We start from the raw sequence: 13,734 nt of genomic DNA, 5'->3' as shown, positions 1-13,734 counted from the left end.
ACGCTGTTGGCTCCTCCCACTCTCCGCTAGTGTGTCCGGTTGGTGAGCCGGGCGGAGTCTATTCCCCACACTGGGACCCAAAGGAAGACAGTAAGGCGCGGCAGTCGGCGGGCGCCTTCCCGGAAGCGGAAGCGTAGGGGGCGGGACAAGGTGTGCGCGGCGGTTAATTCCTTTTTCCTTTCGTCTTCCTTTCCCTACATCTGGGATTTTCTGAGACTGAAAGAAATGGTCAGGTCCGGACCTCGACCCGGCCAGGTGAGGGCTACTGACCGAGTCCACTGAGGGGTGGCGAGGGACCGACCTCGGGGACTGGAGCCGGGGACTAGTGAAGGTGTTTGAAAAATGAAAACAAAGATTGCTGCGGCAGTGAAAATGGTGAAGGGACCTTAACACCGCCAGTCTGTCCCCTAGGTCAGTGCCCTGTTCGAGGTCTGGTCCTCCAGAATCTTTGGGTTCATCATTGGCTCAGTAGCTAGTTCGTCCTCTCCCTGCATCCAGCTTCTCTACTCTGAAGCAGTGCCTCCCTTAGCTGAACTTCAAATCCAGCGTTGCTTATATTTTGAGGTCTCCCAAATAGCGTCTGTGCCTCTAGCCCTACCGTTCTCAAATGCACGCCTCTTTAAAGGACTTAAGTTCGACATGGGAATTTTTTTTTTCATGATTAATATTATTTGGCAGCAGAATCGTTTTGAATACTTTTCAGCCCCAATGCAATCATGTCTAGCACTAAACCCTGCAGTGCTCTGGGTGATCTGCCCTTGTGCCTACGTGACTTTTCAAATTATAGTTGAAATACCTTTCTGGACCAGATAATGCCATTTTCCATTTGGCCTTCAGTTCAAGAGCCATCTCTAGAATCTCTGCCTCATATCTCCATTGGTTGAGTGCTCCTCAGGTCACCCTCCACATCCTGTAGTCTTTATCAAACTTTTCATGCTGGACATGTTGTTAATCTACTAATACTCGTAGAGTATTTAATTCTCTGTCTTGGAAGTTTAGGACAGCACTTGGCATATTATAGGCTTTCAGGGAGATTATCAATCATCTATCTATCTATCGAAATATTTAGGTTTTGCAAGCATGTGTTTTTCCTGTTGTTTGCCAAAATGCCTATAATGGTGTCTTTCCTGTTAATGTGACTCTTGTATTTTTTTTTTTCAAGACCTGGCTTCAAACTCTCCTTTCTTCATGAATACATATAGCCGACATGTATTTGAAAAGATGCTCAACATCACTAATCAAAGAAATGGAAACAAAAGCCATGAGATATTTCCTAACACAAAATAAATGTTAGCGAGGGTGTTGAAAAATTGCTACTCTTTGTACAATCTTGATGGGAATAGAAATAGTATATATAGCTGCTATGGAAAATTATGTGAGGTTTCCTCAAAAAATAAGCCAAGCCTGGCAGTACACAACTATAGTCCTAGTGTTTGGGAAGCTAAGGCAGGTTCATGAATTTGAGGATAGCTTGGATAACAATGATACTATTCCATAAAAACCAAAATATTAAAAGTAGAGCTCATATGATCCAGTCAGCTCCATTACTGGATATTTATCCAAAGAATTGAAATCAAGATCTTTCAGAGCTATTTGGATTTTCTCATTGTAGCATTATTCACAATAGCTAAGATGTGGAAACAACCTAAATAGCTACAAATGAATGGATAAAGAAAATATATGGTATATGCATTCAATAGACTATTACTTAAGGAAATTCTGCTGTATGCAGTAGCAAATGTGAACTTTGAGACATGCTGAATAAAATAAGTACTCCTAGAAGGATAGACACTGCACGATTCTACTTAAATGTGTCTGAAGTGGTCTAACTCAGAAACAAGATAGGATGGTTGGTTGCAGGGGCTGGGGTTGGGGAGAACAAGGAGTTTGCCATTCACTAGGTATTAAGTTTTGAGTATATAAAATGAAATCTAGAAATCTGAGTAATGTGCCTATGGTTAACACTTTGTTAAAGTAGATGAGCTGTTAAATATTTTTATGACAATCTTTTTTTTTTTTTTAAAAAAAAATGAGCTTGTAGCAACTTGTAAAAAGGAGTAGCTCATAAAGTTTGGGGGACTTTTAAAAAAATATTTTATGTGTATGAGTGTATTGCCTGCATGTATGTAAGTGTATCTGTGTCGTGCAGTGCCTGTGGAGGTCAGAAGACGATGTCAGATCCCCTGGAACTAGAGTTACAGATGGTTGTTAGCCACCATGTAGGTACTGGGAATCAAACCTGAGTCCTCTGCAAGAACAGCCACTGCTCTTAACCACTGAACCATCTCTCCAGCCCCTGCAGGGACTTCTTAAAAATAATAAAGGAACCAACTTGAAGGACTTCCCAGTGACTGAATCTGGGACAATTGATTGAGCATCAGTATTAATGATAGTGGATCATAACCCATTGATAGACTATGAGTCGATGAGTCTTAACAGATTAATAAGGAAGAAGGAAAAGTGCTTCCCTAGTTGTACATTTATTAGTCAAATGCCAGCTAATAACTGTAGAAGGAATAGTGTTAATTAATTTAAAAAAATTGATAAACAGTTGAGTTAAACAAGAACCAGCAGTGGATTTTCAAACAGGTTAAAGGAAATTTAAGAGTTATAACAATGTAATATAATGTGATCCTGGATTGAACATAGACTTTTTTCTATAAGGGGCTATTGAGATATGTGTAACATGAATAAGGTCTGTGTAGATTGGGCCTATAATATTAAATGTTAAGTTCTTGATTTTTACATTAAAAATCTTAAGCATTTAGGAATATGATTGCTATGTATTTTGCAGTGGGTAAGTATCTCTGTTTTGAGCTATGTGTCAGACAAGAAATTTTTTGTTTTGTATGATGCTTCAGATTAATCTCAGAGCCTTGTGTGTGTTAGTCATGTGCTATGTCACTTAGCTGCATCCCCAGCCCTTTATGTATCTATTTTGAGGGAGAACATAGCAAATGTAAAATGTCAAGAATTATGGGATATGGTTGAAGTATATACAGGACTTCTTTGCACTATTACTTTTTAAAAAACACCTCTCCAAATTAGAAGAAAATTTCAGTGTGGTAATTGCTGTTTTAGGATACTTTTTATAAAGGGTAATTTTCATTCAGATTTTTTTACAGTGTGGCTTCATGTGCATATTTTGGGGGAGAACCATGTAGATAATCTTATAGTTATGTCATATATTTATCTCAGATGATATATTTTAAGTTTGAAAGGTAGTTAAGTTTGGTAGTTGTTAGGCTTGATCTGGGATATAGCAGCATTAGGGCTTGGATTTTTATTTTGACTCCAAACAGAACATTAACATAGATATACCAAAGAGAAAAATTCTGAGATTATCATGCAGAGACCAGTGGTTCTTAATGCTGCCTTCATGACCTCCATCAGATTCCAAGGCATTGAAAGATGTATAACTCTTACCAATCCAGTTTTTAAGAATGTGTTCTCTGTAGGATTATCAAGAGGAATATATATGCAAATGATAGAATATTACATAACCAGGAAATTTTGTAGTTATTGCTTAGGGCTATCTTGGTATAAAATATGTAAACTTACTGGGTCTGGTGGTACACACCTTTAATCCCAGCACTAGCACTTGGGAGGCAGAGGCAGGTGGATCTCTGTGAGATGGAGGCCAGTCTATTTTACATAGAGAGTTCCAGGCTAGGTGGGGCTAACAAAGAAACCACAAGTATGTAAACATATCAAGACAGATGAATGAAACTGCCAACGAGTACGTGGAGTACATGCAGAGAGAAGACTAAGGAGGGGATCAGGGACTTTTCTGTCTTAAAATTGTATTTTGAATGAAGATTATAGTTATCAGATGCAAAGTTATTAAGATATAAGAAGGTATACGATAGAAAGTTTCCCTATTGCTCTGCTCTGAAAGTCCCCCTTATCTGCTTCTCCAGATACCCAGTTTTCCTCTCTGCAGGCAACTTTCTTGCTTAACTTCCAAGATAGATACTGAGTCATAAAAGCAAGTGCACATCTTTTCCTATTTTCTATGTAAATCTATCCCACCTTTATATCTTTAAAATGCAAACTTAAAAAAAAATGTTGAGCTTAAAAAGAATGAGAAAGAGATAAGAAAGCACCATTTTTTTCTGTCCTAATCATGTCAAGCCCAAGGAAGTTAGAATTTGTGAAGAGAGTTTGTTGTTGTTGTTTTTTTTTGTTTTTTTTTTAGGGTTTTTTTGGCCTTTTTGACACAGGTCTCCCTGGAGCCCCAGCTGTCCTGGAACTCACTTTGTAGACCAGGCTGGCCTTGAGCTTACAGAGATCCGTCTGCCTCTACCTCCCAAGTGCTGGGATTAAAGGTATGCACCACCAGGCTTGGCATGAAGAGAGTTATTATTTTTTGGTGGGGTATACATATGTGTACACATGTATGGGTGAGTGTGTTCACACCCATGCATCTGTGCATGGAAGCCGGAGGTCAAGGGTCTTCCTCTGTTATTCTTCACCTTATTTTTGAGACATGGGGTCTCACTAAACCTGGAGATTGCCAGTTTCATCTAGACTGGCTGGCCAGTGAGTCCCTAGGATCTATAGTTCTTTGCTCTCCCTCCTCCTGTTGCCAGAGTTACAGATATGTGCCCTCAAGACTGGCTTTTATGTAGGTACTAGGACCCGAATTCAGGCCCTCATGCTTGAGTAGCCACTACTTTACTCACTGAGTTATCTTTCCAACCCAAGTGTTTTTATTTATTATTATTATTGTACTAGAGATTGGACCCAAGGCCTTATGCATGCTGGACAAGCACTCTTCCTCAGAGCTACCTCCCTAACTGCTTTGTTCTGTATCTTGAAATACATAGTTCAGAGAATTTGGGGATTTTAGAACATGTTCAAGGATTGAGTATAGTCCAAATATAATGGTTAAAGATACCTTTGGCTTAAAATGATACCTCAGTTTTCTTTACAGAGTAAAAAATAGACTTACGGAACAAATACACGTATTACTTGCTTCACATTGTATGTAGAACGAATTTATTGTGCAGCAGTTAAATTATAACCATAGATTTTTAGGATGTATCTCATTTATGAAAAGTGAATGACACCAGGGAGGGTGTTATGACCATGAGGGAACAGTCTTATGGGCTCCTGGGAACTTGCTCATATGAACTTACAGCAATGGTGACAGCATTCACAAGATCCATGCAAACTTAATCAGATAAAACCCAACATAGAACTGGGAAAATGGGCAGAGGGCCCCAACTTTAGCCAAGGAACTATTGGCAGCTGGTCACTGCTGGGTGATGGAGAGTTGATCTTTAAGGGAGTGACGATGCTAGATAGGCTAAACAGGTTCCAATGGGTGAGCTCACACCTGAGAGACAGCCGAGTACACAAACTTGACTCGATAGGTTTTTACATATAAGACAGAATGTGTGAAATCCTATGGGGGTGTGCAGATAGGGAAAGTCTGAATATGATTAAATGTACTGTATGATATCCACAAAAATTCAATAAAATACATATTTTTAAAAAGTTAATGACATACCACATAGAAAGGAAATTTTGGTTCACACCACAACGTGGATGACGCTTGATGATACTATGTTAATTGCAAAAGGACAGATGTGCTTATTTCACTTAAATGAAGTCTTTAGAGTAGTCCCATTTACATAAAGAATATTAGTTGCCAGGGGCAGGGGAGAGAGTCTAAGCACTTACTGTTTCTATCTGACTGTGTGGGGAAAAAAAGCATGAATGATATTTTAGAGTGTCAAGTGGATATGTTAAAACTCTAGTAGAAAATTATTTATGTATTTAATATAATACATTATGCCATAGGTGATATCTTCAGGAAGGCAGCCTGGATCTGCTAAATTAACAAATGGAAAGAAAGGGTAAGTCTTGTAAAAATTTGTAACTTTAGAAAATTTTCAAGTCTTTGGGCTTACTACATTTTTCCCACCTGAGAAAATAGATAGGCCTCTGCCTTCATAAGTTCTGGGGTGTGACTTTTCATTCTGACCAGGTCAACCATTTTAGTGTTTAATGGTCTTTATAAAGTTCATATTGTTCTATTAATTTTATATGTGGTTAGACAAGCATTCTTTTCCAATCCTTGTTGGCAAGGAAAGGATTATTATCTATTTTGAGAATAAAAATACTTGTATTATCTTTAAGAATATCAACTTTGTTTTCTAGGACCTATCAAAGAAAAATAGCACGTTTTAATGCAGATTCTGGTTGTTCCATTCAGTTTGACTCGGAAAGTCAGGTAAGGTTACACTGAATGAATACAGTACATTATTTTAACTAGGCTTCAGGTAAAAGCTAAGAAGTAGAACTAGAATGCATAAGTTAAGTTTGGTTTGCACCAAGGAAGTATTAAGGCTATTGCTTTAAAACATGTTTTATGCCAATAATAAATTGCTTATAGGGGCTGGAGAGATGGCTTAGTGGTTAAGAGTACATGGTGGCACACGCCTTTAATCCCAGCACTCGGGAGGCAGAGGCAGGTGGATCTCTGTGCGTTCAAGGCCAGCCTGGTCTACATAGTGAGTTCCAGGACAGCTGGGGCTACAGGGAGACCCTGTCTCAAAAAGAGGACCCAGGTTCCGTTCACAGCACCCATGTGGCAGCTAACAACCATCTGTAACTCCAGTTCCAGAGGACCCAGTGCTCTCTTCTGGCTTCTGTGGGCATTGTACAACACAGGTGCACTTATATACATGCAGGCAATATACTCATACACATAAAATAAAAATAACAAATAAAATAACTTGCTTATAAAGAAATGTATGTAAAACTGCATAATATATTTTATCTCTTAGTGACTTTCTTCTTACAGACTGAAACTGTACAGGGACTTGACGGTTGTGCTTCTTTGATGCGAGACATTTTGAGAAATGGAGATTCAGGTTTTATTTATTTTTTAAAATTCTTTGCTGGTCACCCTTTCTCAATGATCTCGTTCTTTTAAATGCTAACAAAATTTTGTTTTTATTATTAATAGGTTCAGAAATAGTATCTTCGGAAAGTAGGTATAATTACAGACATTTAGATGGCAAAAAGTATGCATCTAAAAAGAAAGGACATACTGCTCCTTCAGCAGTTCGAAAAGAAATATGTAAGTATTTTTTCTCATAGAGTTAAAAATAATTCTTTGTGTATCTGTGTGTGTGGTACGTGTGTGTGCATTGTGTGTGCAGCTCTTGTGTGTGTGCATGAAAGCAAGAGGTCAATATCAGTTATCTTCCTCAATCACTCTTCACCAGGGTCTCTTCACTGAACCTTAAGCTTGCCAATTCTAGATTTGCTGGCCAGCAACTTCCAAGGAATCTGCCTGTCTCTGCCTCCCCAGCACTGGGAGGATAGGATAGGATAGGTGTGCACCACTGTGCCCAGCTTTCTACATGAATGATGGGGATTTAAACTCAGGGCCTCATACTTACATGGCAAGAACTTTACTGACAGACCCATCTCCTCAGCTCCTAAAGATAATTCTTAATTCTAGGGATGTCCAGTTGTCTTTTATTTGGATTTGCTTGTTTGTGTGAGTTTGCTTGTATTTCTCTTTCTCTGGTCAGCTTCTCATTGCCAAGTAGAAACTTTCCTTACTGTCATTTTCCTTTAAAAAGTATAAAAAAAGGTTCTTTCTGGGTTTGCAGGATAAAAGTTTCAAACTCAGAATGATATTTGGGGGATATATAGAGTGATCTTTGTTTATCCTGCCCCTTGTTTTCATAGAAACCACATACTGGTTGCATTTGAGGTATACTTACATACAATAATTAAAAAATTAACTTGTACATATATATTGTAAATTGTTTGAAGAACTAAATTTTTTGAATTACACAGTTAGGATATATGGGAAACTAGAATTCCAAATTGGATAGGTAAGGAAAGAAAGCCTGCTGATGATGGGCATTGTCTACTTCCAAAGACAGGGCATTTCATTACCCTCATGGTTAACTTTTTCTTACTTAAAATTAAGTGTGGTAATTCAGGAAATATTTTCAAACAAGTTTTGCGTCTGTTGTCTCTTAAAGGCCTACAAAAGAAGGTAGTCTAAAATAGAGTTGAATAAGTCCACAACAGGGGCTGGAGAGATGACTCAGTGGTTAAGAACACTGACTGTTCTTGCAGAAGACCCAGGTTCGAGTCTCAGCACCCACATGGCAGCTAACAAGTGTCCATAACTCCATTTCTAAGGGATCCAACAGCCTCTTCTGTCCTCCATGAGCATTGCATGACATGGGTGTACTTACCTTACATGCAGGCAATACACGCATACACGTAAAAAAAAATAATAAAAAAAGAAAAAGTCCACAATAGAAATTCTGTTTTTAAATTAATATGGAATTGTACGTATTTGGGGGAATACAGTGTGATATTTTAATGCATATATACAGTGTGTACTCATCAAATCAGAGTATGGTGGGAATTCCAAGTGGAATTAGTTCCACAGTTCAGATTGGCCAGAAATGTCAGCACTTCAGTGTATTCATATATTTAACACAGGAGTCAAGTTCAGAAAATCATCTAAGTCAGTCACCCTGACTGTTTAGAGGGAGGGTACAAGCAAAAAGGCCTAGAAGTGAAGGTAGAAAGGCTCCACATTGTCATTCAAGATGCTCCTGAGTTAGAAAACGAAGACTAGAGAAACAGCTTCCTGCAGGCTTTCCATCTTGGAGGCCAGTTACATTTACTTTGTATTACGCTGACCTACAGTATTCATGAGACTGGACACTAGCCACATGTGACTGATGATAACTTGAGATATAACAAGTATAACTAATAGGCTGAATTGCTCTGTGTGTGTGTGTGTGTGTGTAGTGTACTTGTTAGAATGGCTGTGTGCATGCATACATGTGGGTGCACATGAATGTGGAGGTCTGAGGATGACATTTGGTGTCTTTCTTTGATCATTCCCCACCTTTCTTTTTCGAGAAAGTGTCCCTCCTTGAACCTGAAGCTCATTGGTTTGGCTACTCTTCCTGCTTCCCCAGTGCTGGGGTTAGGGAGCATGCTATCACCCCTGGCTGGATTCTGGGGATCTAAACCCAGGTCCTCATACCTGTGTAGCAAATACTTTACTGACTGAGCCATCTTACCAACCCCTTGGCTGAATTTTTAATGTTACTTGGTTTTAATTAATTAATTTGAAAACTGATATTTGATCCAGTTATCAAACTTTTAAGATATTTGGAATGATTTGGATGTGCAAATGAATCTATTCCTTCATCTTCAATTTTAATCAGTCTAAATATAGATCAAGTATTTCTGATGAAAATTCAGTGTCTAGTTTGAGATGTGCTAATGTGTGAAATAAATGATGGATTTTGAGGATTTAATACAAAATAAAATATCAAGCTGGATGTGGTGGTGCACACCTTTAATCCCAGCATTTGGGAGGCAGAGGCAGGTGGATCTTTGTGAGTTCAAGGCCAGCCTGGTCTACATAGTGAGTTCAGGTCAACTGGGACTATAGGGAGACCCTGTCTCAAAAAGAAAAAAAACAAAAAAACAAAAAAAAACTAAGCATGCATTGGGGCTGGAGAGATGGCTCAACAGTTAAGAGCACTGGCTGCTCTTGCAGAGAACCTGGGTTCAATTCCCAGCACCCATACGGTGGCTAACAACCACCCATAACTCTAGTTCCAGAAGAATCTGATGCTCTCTTCTGACCTCTGCAGGCTTTGCATGACAAAGGTGCACTTACATACATGCAGACTATACACTCATCTACATAAAACATATATATATATATCTATCTTTGTTCTTGGACTTAACCATTGAAATGTTACAGCAACCTGTAACTACAACTCCAGGGATCCAATGCCCTCTTATGGTTTTCTTGAGTACACACAGAGACACAGACACACACACAGACAGACAGACACACACACACTTATTTTAAAGAGGGATTAGGGACTGGAGAGATAGCTCAGCAATTAAGAGCACTGGCTGCTCTTGCAGAGGACATGGGTTTGGTTCCCAGCACCCACATGGCTGCTAATAACTGTCAGTAATTGCAGTTCCAGAGAATCTTATGCCCTCTTCTGACCTCTGCAGGCATTGCACGACAGGCACGTACTTAAATACATGCAGGCAATACACTCATATACATAAAAATAAAAAAATAAATTTTTTAAAGGGATTAATGCCATTAAAGAGAACCCCCTGTTCTTCACTGGGATTGTGCATCAGGGATCTTGAGGTCCCACTTATGGAAGGTTCCAGTTTGTGAAAGTACAAAATCATTTGAAAGGCGACAGTGAGCTGAGCCCCAGCACTCATCTCTCTCTGCCCCTGACTGAATCACAGTGTGACCAGTTGCCTCATACTCTGCCTTAGACTATGAGCCAAGATAAAGTGTACCTTCATAAAGTTGCTTTTGTCAGGTATTTTGTAATAGGATGAGAAAAGTAGCTAATATACAGGTCTATTTTGCTGTCTTCCTTCCTTCCTTCCTTCCTTCCTTCCTTCCTTCCTTCCTTCCTTCCTTCCTTCCCTCCCTCCCTCCCCCGGTACGGTTGCTAGGTACGGTTCTTTAAAAAAGAAAAAAATTCGGGGTTGGTTGGGGATTTAGCTCAGTGGTAGAGTGCCTGCCTATCGAGCACCCTGGGTTCGGTCCTCGGCTCCAGAAAAGAAAAAAAGAAAAATCTCCCTTTACTCCCAGATGGCCTGGAACCGACCTTCCTCAATTAGTGAGGTAGTGAGTACTGCTGGCTGGTGTTTTTTTGTTTTTTTTCATAGCTGTCGGGAGTCGAGTTCTTAAGGCTTACTTGAGCATCACCTCCCTGTAGCCCCAGCTGTTCTGAAACTCACTACATAGAACTCACAGGGCTCTGCCTGCCTCTTATTATATAGCCTTCAGCTATACACATGGACTCATGTAGAGATACTGTATCTCTCTCTCTCTCTTTCTTGGCCTTTTTGAGACAGGGTCTCCCTGTAGCCCCAGCTGTCCTGGAACTCACTATGTAGACCAGGCTGGCCTTGAACTCACAGAGATCTGCCTGCCTCTGTCTCCTGAGTGCTGGGATTAAAGGCATGTGCCACCATGCCCGGCTTTTAACTTATTTTTTTTTAATTTAATTTTTACTTTCTGTGTATGAGCGTATTGCCTGCATGTATTTAAGTGCACCACCTACATGCAATGCCCACGGAAGTCAGAAGAGGGCATTGGATCCCCTGGAACTTGAGTTCTGAAGAGATGTTAGCTGCCCTGTGGGTGCTGGGAACCAAAGCCAAGTCCTCTCTGCAAGAGCATCAGTGCTTTTAACCACTGAGTCATCTTTCCAGCCCCTTGTTTATTACCATGTTTACCTTGTTAATACCAGGTTTCTAGGGGCTGGAGAGATGGCTCAGTGGTTAAGAACACTGGTTGTTCTTGCAGAAGACCTGGGTTCAAATCCCAGCACCCACATGGCTGCTGCCAACTGTTGGTAACTCCAGTTCCAGGGGATCCGACAGCCTGTTCTAGGGTGCAGGTAAGGAAAGGGACGCTAAATATGATTAAGATGAGTTGTATGAAATCCAAAAGATAAATAAATAAAATATTTAAAAAAATAAAAAAATATATCAGGTTTCTACTTTGTACATACACTAGTGAGGGAAAAGAATGAAGGAACAGCCCTGCCTAGAGAAGCTTATAGTTTAGTCAGAGGGAGAAGAGAATGGAAAAATAAGTAACAGGTCAGTATGATTACGGCATATGATTTAAATAATAAACTGTGTGCTCTGGGATGGTCAAAAGCAGTCACTGGACTGGAATGATTGATTTAGAAAGGCTTCGTGGAAGATGAGCTTTGGTGAGGGTAGAATTGAATTGGAAGAAATAGTTCATCATGCACAATGTTGTAGAATGGTGAGAAAGGCCAAGTGTCCAAATTGGCCTAGTATGAATGAGACATCTGAGTTGAGAGTGATGGAAAGGTAGTTGGAAAAGTAGGTGGTGGTCAGGCTTTGGGAAACATTAAATGCCAAGTAAGATTTTTTTTTCATGTTTTTTGATCATCTATTTTTCTTATTTATTGATCTCAAAACCTATTTTTTTAATTTTATTTTTAAAATTTTATTCAATGCCCACAGAGGTCAGAAGAGGCTGTTGGATCCCTTGGGACTGGAGTTACAGACAGTTGTTAGCTGCCATGTGGGTGCTGGGATTTGAACCTGGGTCTTCTGCAAGAACAGTTAGTGTTCTTAACCGCTGAGCCATCTCTCAAAACCTATTTTTTATAACTGTCAAAGCATAGAATTGTTGTTCTGCCTTTTACTCTGTTTTCCCCTGAGAGCATGAAATGGACAGAGGACCAAGTGGTCCAAGAGTTGGGACTTCAGTGAGAGTACAATACCCATAACAGATGTTATAACTGAAGGAGAGATCTTACAAGTAGCATTTAATGGAGATTTTAAAGACTAGGTAGAGGCAATTTTTAACTGGAGAAACTTAATTCATTAACTACTTTCAAATGAATTTGGGGTGATCTTCAGGGAATTATAGTAAAACCCACTGTGAAGTGTATGTTCAATTGAACTGTACCTGAGTGTCTTCTTTTCTCCTGAAGTATTATGGTAAAACTTGTCGAAGAATCATATTTAAGAACTCTTTTCCTTTTGCCACATTAGTATCTTCAGATAATAAGAAACTGATACCGAATGAAACTTCAGCTGGAAGTAAAAGAGATACATCAGACATAGCACAAAACTGGTCATTACAAGAACATTACAGAATGTACTCACCAATAATATACCAAGCCCTTTGTGAACATGTACAGACTCAAATGTCACTGATGAATAACTTGGCTTCAAAAGATGGCCCTAATGGAATTCCTACTGTACCTTCTCATACTATGTCTGGTTCAGGTTAGTATGAATGGTTTTTTAAAAATATTTTCTTTATTAGTTTTATTTTATGTGTATGCATGTATTGCCTGAATGTAGGTAAGTGCACCCGTGTCGTGCAATGCCTGCGGAAGACAGAAGAAGGTGTCAGATCCCTTGGAATTGGAGTTATTGACAGTTGTTAGCTGCCATGTGGGTACCAGGATTCAAACCTGGTCTTCTGCAAGAACAGCCAGTGTTCTTAACCACTGAACCATCTCTCCAGTCCCCAGTATGAATGTTTTTTAAAGAGTGAATGTAAGCTAAGATTAAATTACTTTGCTATTTTATTTGTGTGTGTGTGTGTGTGTGTGTGTGTGTGTAATATGAGATGTGACTGATATGTTTTCTACTTCTGTTTTAGAATCTCGGGCAACAGCACATTCTGGTTATGGCTGTAGTGCTTCTACCTCAGTCTGGTCACCTCAGCAGCTGTCCTGCCCTGTGATGGTTCATTCTGTGGGTAGTTTGTATACTATACAAATAATAGCTTGCTTATGGAAATTGTCATCTTAGGAGTAGAATATTTAATTTAGTGATCAAATCTTAATACCCTAGAATATAAAACTAATTTTGTTCAATTGTCTGTAGTACAAAAATTTAAACTATTTATTAAGGATAATAGTGAGCTAGAAAGAGAAGAAATCAGTACACAGAAAAAATCAACCATTCTCACTACCTAAGCACATTTAATACCCTGATGCAGTATGTTTTCATTCATTTAACTTTCTATCTAGAGTTGGTTTTCTGTTTGCTAAGCTCTCTCTTTAAAATAAATCTATAATTTTATGCAGTTATATGCTGCTTTTTCACTTAATGTATTGCTAAATATGTTTTTCTTAGCATATGCCTTTCATGCAGTTAAAGCTGTATTTTTGT

The 13,734-nt window shown here is 39.1% G+C and overlaps 1 protein-coding gene across 5 annotated transcripts in view; it reads left to right on the top strand.

Annotated features, from left to right (window-relative positions):
- The first annotated feature begins 76 nt into the window (after positions 1-76).
- Ccdc14 (coiled-coil domain containing 14) overlaps positions 77-13,734 on the top strand; it is a 74,713-nt gene continuing 61,055 nt past the window's right edge. Inside the window, exons 1-7 of one of the 5 annotated variants that reach the window (XM_008842963.3) lie at positions 77-255; positions 5,809-5,864; positions 6,169-6,241; positions 6,815-6,884; positions 6,980-7,093; positions 12,601-12,837; positions 13,220-13,314. In XM_008842963.3, the coding sequence (XP_008841185.1) occupies positions 226-255; positions 5,809-5,864; positions 6,169-6,241; positions 6,815-6,884; positions 6,980-7,093; positions 12,601-12,837; positions 13,220-13,314 (675 nt within the window). In that variant the 5' untranslated portion in view covers positions 77-225. Of the gene's footprint in view, positions 256-285; positions 412-5,808; positions 5,865-6,168; positions 6,242-6,797; positions 6,885-6,979; positions 7,094-12,600; positions 12,838-13,219; positions 13,315-13,734 lie in introns of those variants that run through there. The other 4 variants (XM_029568167.1, XM_029568169.1, XM_029568166.1 and 1 more) reach the window with 4 other exon arrangements.

This window comes from Nannospalax galili, unplaced genomic scaffold (assembly GCF_000622305.1).
Source record: "Nannospalax galili isolate Female #2095 unplaced genomic scaffold, S.galili_v1.0 scaffold18, whole genome shotgun sequence".
In the NCBI taxonomy this organism is placed as follows: domain Eukaryota; kingdom Metazoa; phylum Chordata; class Mammalia; order Rodentia; family Spalacidae; genus Nannospalax; species Nannospalax galili.
The sequence above is the reverse complement of the archived record's forward strand: the minus strand, read 5'-3'. Positions and strand labels throughout refer to the sequence as shown.